The sequence below is a fragment of the Labeo rohita genome, chromosome 16 (assembly GCF_022985175.1).
Source record: "Labeo rohita strain BAU-BD-2019 chromosome 16, IGBB_LRoh.1.0, whole genome shotgun sequence".
In the NCBI taxonomy this organism is placed as follows: Eukaryota; Metazoa; Chordata; class Actinopteri; order Cypriniformes; family Cyprinidae; genus Labeo; species Labeo rohita.
Genome location: NC_066884.1, coordinates 13,278,062 through 13,284,974, shown reverse-complemented (window position 1 = coordinate 13,284,974; position 6,913 = coordinate 13,278,062). Strand labels below are relative to the sequence as shown.

General features: G+C 39.4%; 1 protein-coding gene across 1 annotated transcript; it reads left to right on the top strand.

The window, feature by feature from the left end:
- The first annotated feature begins 1,293 nt into the window (after window positions 1–1,293).
- pou3f1 (POU class 3 homeobox 1) lies at window positions 1,294–4,047 on the top strand. Its single transcript, XM_051130511.1, has one exon. It carries the CDS (start codon window positions 1,330–1,332, stop codon window positions 2,434–2,436), a length of 1,107 nt encoding a protein of 368 aa, XP_050986468.1. The 5' UTR covers window positions 1,294–1,329; the 3' UTR covers window positions 2,437–4,047.
- Window positions 4,048–6,913: the final 2,866 nt, after the last annotated feature.

The window sequence follows — 6,913 nt, the reverse complement described above, 5'->3', positions numbered from 1 at the left end:
TGAGGTAAATAATTTAAATAGAAGTGATACCAAAAAAATCTTCTAAAAAAGCTGTGGTTTTAGATGGAGTCGAACGTGTGCCTGATTGCGGAGTTTTAGACGACTGGAACAGGAGAGATGTAAGATTTGTTTAAAGCCCCACATTTCCATTTAAGAACGTGATTGTGTTTGCAAAGATCCCTTTCAATCTTCGCATCTCCCCCTCTCTACCCCTCAGCGTCTCCGAGGCTGCTTTGCAATTCATAGAATTGGTAATTTGCTATTGGGACAAAACGTGAAGGGAAAAATAATCAGATCAGCCGGGAAAGGAATACGGAGGAGGCCAGAAGGGAGAAACACTGGATTTCTCTCAAAGTTACTGTTTAGAAAAATGCTTCGAGTGAAGATATTGTCAACACACCGCAGCTTCGTGTGGACTTTGTATGTTTGTTAAAATTTGTTGGCTTAAATATGAGTTTATTAAGCCAACAACTGAAATTTACTGATTTGTAAACGCTCCAGTTAATTTGACTGAAATTTACTTCCAGTGAAATGTACATGAAATGTTAAAATGCGTACACACTGAATGTGTTTAAATAAAACTAGATGGGTAGTGTAGCCTATTTTTTCTACAGGGTCGGCGGTGGATTGTTTATGCATTTATGCATAATGATGGAGATTGTCTGTTATGTTACAGAGTGGGCGGTCTGTATTTCTGTATGATGTTTTATTAATTCGATGCATGCTTGCGTGATTGTGCATTCGTGTGCTAGACTTCAATAAGGCGATAATCATAAATAATTGTGTATGTGGGTAACACTTAAATGATATTGCCATATAAACATCTTTTAATGTACATGCTGATCTTCATCTTTCTCGTGGGTGGCTCCTGAGATACTTTAGAATACTAATCTACTTGCGAAGAGGAGCGGTACAGTTACTAAAAGAGGCAAAGCAAGACGGGTCATTCTTCCACCCCACCAAAAAGAGTACCACACTCCCCCACGTGGTTATTTGCAAAACAACCCTCAAAGCCCAGTAATTTCCTACGGTTTTGCTGCTCACGCTCTCTTGACTAGCGGGAAGAGGAGAAGAAAGGGAAAAAAGAGAAAGCGTCTAGTGAGAGCGGCCAATTGCGAGTAACTGGGATCACGGCGCCCGGCAGCCAACCAAGCGGCCCGCGAGAGGTAATAAGGAAACCTGGTGGGCTGTAGTCGGCGAGGAACCAATGCACGCGCAGGGGAGGCGTGTCTTAGCTCTTCCCTAAGACCTCCCAGAGCAGGTTGTTGCGTTTTGGGCTCTAAAGCTCAAAGATCTCCGAAGTGCTTGTCAGTTTTCTAAGTCGGAGCCATGGCGACAACAGCTCAGTATATTCCGCGGAATAACTCATTGCCTTCGAACCCGCTAATGCATCCGGATTCGGACAGGATGCACCAGGGGACGACCTACAGAGAGGTGCAGAAAATGATGCACCACGAGTACTTACAAGGGCTAGCGACCAACACGGGACATCCGATGAGCCTAACGCACCACCAGTGGCTGCCCACCTCCAACACCGACTGGACCAGCGGCACCCACATCGGACAAGCGGAGCACAACAAAGGCAGCGTGCAGAGCAGAGAAGACCTGGGCAACGGCTATCACAGATCGCATCTGGTCCACCAGCCGACGCAGAACAGCCACCACGGATCATGGGCGCCGACCACAACGCACCACTTATCCCCGCTCTCTCCCGCCTCCAACGGGCACCAGTCGCTGGTCTACTCTCAGACGGGCTACACGATGTTGAGCCCCCAGCCGTCGCTGCACCACGGCTTGCGGGACCCGCTCCACGACGACGCGGGTAGCCATGACAACCAGATGGAGTCACCTCAGCAGCCGTTCAGCCACCACCAGGACCACTCGGACGAAGACGCGCCGAGCTCCGACGACCTGGAGCAGTTCGCCAAACAGTTCAAGCAGAGGCGCATCAAACTTGGTTTTACGCAGGCGGACGTGGGCTTAGCGCTGGGCACGCTCTACGGGAACGTCTTTTCCCAAACCACCATCTGTAGATTTGAGGCTCTGCAACTGAGTTTCAAGAACATGTGCAAACTTAAGCCTCTGCTTAACAAATGGCTCGAGGAGACAGATTCAAACACTGGCAGCCCCACGAATTTGGACAAGATTGCAGCACAGGGCCGGAAACGAAAGAAGAGGACCTCCATCGAAGTCGGAGTGAAAGGGGCACTGGAGAACCATTTCTTAAAGTGCCCCAAGCCCTCCGCCCACGAAATCACCACTTTAGCTGGCACTCTGCAGTTGGAAAAAGAGGTTGTGCGTGTGTGGTTTTGCAACAGAAGACAGAAAGAGAAAAGAATGACACCGGTGGGGGTCCCCCATCCAACCATGGAGGACGTATACTCACAAGCGGAGACACCCCCTCTCCATCACACGCTACAGAGTCCTGTCCAGTGACTGCTATCGTAAACAGTGTCCTTGTTTGAAAAGAAACTACACTGGATTTTGTTTATCCCCTTTGTTTAGGCCTATCCCAAGACATCAGAGACAGAAAGTTTGGGAAGAGTTCGCTGACAGTGACCGGACAGCTTAACGGGACGCCAATAATTCCGAATAACGTGAAAAATACATCAATTACCGCGTCAGCTTCGCGTGCATTTATCAAATCAGTACCAGTGTTTACGAAAACCCTATCGTTTGTGCCACTCTGGAAAAAATTCGATTCTTTCACCGCCGATCAAAGGGAGCTACGAGCCACAAAAAGGGCAATGTCTCCTTGGACAAAGGAGAGTGGACAGTGTTTTTTTTTTTTTTTTTTTTAGCGATTGAAAAGATTAATTATCACAATGATTTATCCGATATTATTTGTGTTGATTATTTGGAATGTTTTAACGTTAAAAACATTTTTTTCTGTCTAGCGAGTATTTTACTTTAATTTCAACTAAGACAGATGACATTCGTGATGTAAAGAACAGGCACTTGGTCAAAACCTCCAAAACAAGCAAGTGCACCAGAAACTGTTTACAATGATCATTTCTTAGCACCTGATATCGTCTAAAGATGCATAGACGTTAAAATGGCAACATGAATACACTGTCTGAAACAATATTTAGTCATTTTGAGTTCTACTGCTTTTTCCTCTTTGCATGAGGCACTTATAATGTTATTTTAATTTCTTTCTTTTCTTTTCTTTTTTTACAATGTATTTGTTCGAGGTATACGACATTTTAATGATTTGCTTGTTTACAGTTTTCCTTTCCAATTTCGTTGAACCGGCACTATTCCAGCAAGTCTGCTCCTGCTAAACACATTGAGAGTGATGAGTCAAAATGAAAAAGAAAGAAATATCTCAGGTAATTTTCAGTGCCCAAAAATCGTGCTGTACTCTTAGTTCTTCTTGAATATTGGCCAACTCTTGACACTCTCTATGTCAGCTGTGCCCGTTTCGTTTATGTTAATTACATTTTGCATCCTACTCATGAGCCTGGACACGGAGAAAAGTAGTTGTTGTAGTGAATAAGGGATGTGTTTTCGGGACTTCTTTTCAGGATTGGGGAAAATAATAGGAGGCTGGTAACGTTTCGTGTTGTTTCTCAAGGTCTGGCATTTTTCATTGGACAGCAGGTGTTCATTTCTGCAATGTTATTTGAAACAGTGTGAATATACAACCTTTTCCAAAAAAGTAATAAAAATAAAAATAAATTACAAGAGAAAAGATTTTAAATAAATAGTTGTCAGGATTATTTCCAATATGTAAATATGTCGAATATGTAAACATATGTATTTGTTCTGGGTTCGTTTTGTTTTGTTTTGTTTTCCGGGCAGTTTTGTACACTTACTAATTCCAAGAAGATATTTTAATATTTCATTTATGACCATTTATATATCTATATATTTATTTCCTAAGTGTGTTTGGAGCTTTTTTGTTCGGCTCTGTTGATTATGTTGCAGTGGATTACAAATGTTTTGTTTACTACATTGGTTGTATGTTGATTGCGAAATGTAGACTGCAAAGTCACGTTTATATTTATGTTATAGTAATATTTTATTACTTACATAAAACATATATACAAGAACACGACTTCTGTCTTTTTTGAAACACATTTTCACGCATATCATGGTGATGGTGAACGAAATAAGGGTTCACGAAAGGACTCTCAGGAGTCTTATGTTTGTTGCAATTCCAACCTTAAAAACCTTGGTCGATGTGTGTAAATCAATGCACGCACTCACGCTATGATCATATTTTTTTGTTCATGCACGATGAAATTAACAAAAAAAATAATAATAATCACGCAAGAAACAACATCTTAATATGGGCAATCATATAGTTTAAAAATCATTTTAAACGATGTTTTAAACTATATTTTGCGAGTAAGAGATGTTGAAATTCGCATTCGCCCCACTGAAACAATGAAAACTGAAACGATTAATAAAAATGTACAATCTGTGTAAAAAACACTACAACATAACGGCACCATTAAATCTATTGAGGTACGTCAAAATTTAAAAGCTAATACCAGCACCGTTCATTTCATAAATTTCCAGTTTCTTATTTTATAAACTCTAGTGGTTTATACATTTTTAAAGATATAATTTGTGGTTGTTTTAAAACCCAGTGGATTGTGACAGTTATTTACTTTATAACACCAAGATCCTGGTCATGCAAATATATCCTAAAAACAATTATCGAAAGCAGTCTTGACTATTTTCTAAGAAAAAATGTTAAATAGCCTACATAAAAGCATATAGCTAAACTCGTTTGATTTCACATGCGCGTGGAATTGGGAATTTGCTGTGAGAGTTTGTTTTTATCCGTGACTCGCAAATCAAAATTCGAAGTGTTGAAGAAGATTCTTATTTCTCCAATAAGCATCTTCTTTTGATGATGCTGATTTTCTGTAAAGACAACACTCCCAGACCATGAATGTAGCTGTTGGCTCTCATTAATCGTAATCATTTACTGTGATATACATTTCTCCTGTTTAATAAGTTTAAGAAAGGCGTGAGACAGATCAAAGCACGTATGTTCAGGATGCTGATAAATGCAGTTTAAAAATCGAACGCAGTATTATGAAATCTATTATTAAAATGGGATTTTATTTGTTAGTAATGTAAAGAGTAATGTAGGCTAAGAATATTTTCTCGCAAAATTGCAATGCCATCTGTGCCGAAGTGTAGATACGGCCTAATAAAAGTGTGATAACATTTTAAATCTGTTGTTGTATATGTAAATATTTTTTCCATTTAAAAAGTTCTCATTGACTATTTTATTTCTATTCGTTTTTCCCCGGCTCTTCTCCGTTCGCATTGGATTTGAGGTGCTTTGTGTAGCAGAGACCGTATATACAAATTGCAACTTTTATTAATTAAAAAACAGGTAGCTTATGAAGTACAAATAATATAAACAACTAATGACATTTTTCAAAAAATATTTTAATGTGGTGAAGTTCTGCATCTCAGCATCCTAAGCTTTGCCTGTGTGCAGATACCAACCAAGAAACGGTTTATTAGCCAAAAAAAATAAACATAAGTGACAAAGTTTAAATTTCTTATACTTTAGTTTCTTCTTATTATTATTATTTTTATTTATCTTAGACAACTTACATTTCTGGTTTGTGATACACGAGCTGTGTGTCCAATTATTCAGGCATCGCATAGGAAGAGAAGTTATGAGAAAACAGTGATTCCCAAGCGCCCCCTAACGACGTAAAGAGTTAACGCACGGTGCATTGGGTTCGTGGTTCAATTTTCCACAATCCTCTTCAAAAGTCAGCCTAATAATCCATTGGTTCTCAAAAGAAGTGCTTCATTTAATCCCATGTCAACATTTCTTTATAAAAATAGTTCACACTTCAAATAATAACTGAAAATTATGTTAGAAGCAAGATTATTTTTTATAGGCTGCCTTTTGGCACACTTTTTCTTCTAATTAATCAGCTTCCTAAAAGCGGAGACTTACTCCCAAAGAATTACAGTCTATAGGCCAAATCTAACAGAATCTGTAATACTTCATTATTTTCTCGTTAAAGAGAGAAGGTTCTTGTTTAAAATACCTAAAATGTCTAATCTAATATCTAATTTCGTCGGGAAAGGGACGTAATCGACACAAGTGTTTATAACCTTACGTCTATTTACCAGTTGAGCATCTTAAAATATGCAGTTACCTGCCAGGTTTAGCCCACCCAGATACAGGGAAAGGATGGTACAGAAGTGTATAGGTGAAGAAGTGCTATTGGGAGTCAATTCAAGACGATTCAATCATTTAGCGTAAAAGGATGGACGGAATTAAAAACTTAACATATGTACATGCATACATACGTCTTTTTTATTAGAACTACTCAAGTAAACTGCCGTTTTCTAAATGTGACATCGTATTAGCTAATCCGCAACTAAAAATGACTTACCACTGAGGTTATAAATAGGCACAGTAAACCATGAATGGATGTGTGTGGAATGAGTCTCTGGGGCCAGAGTTTGTCCAGATGTCACTATGAACGACAGCTCTGTAAGAAAGCAGATAGCATGTCCACAGCAGGCTGTATTCCCAAAGAGTTAGGCTTTTGTTCAAATGGGATGTATGCCCAGATTGACAGTGAATTATGAATCATTAAATACTGGACCATACATTTTCCAGTGACCACCAGTTAAACTCTCAGGACAAAAGATGTACATTAACTTATTCCGCTGTGAGACTGAAAGTCATGTTATGGTGGTTGGTTGCATGTTATAGACATATTCCATTATTTTAGCTTTCTGTCATAATTGTTCGTATTCACCTTATTTTTCTTGTCAGAGTGAGTGCGGCCATTTGTAAATTTTATGGGGTTTGCTCCCAGTCTTATCACCGCTTATTTTGCTGCTTGATACTGCAAATTGATGTGCCTTGCTATATAATTTTAATGTATCATGTTAATTACAGACACTCTGGTTT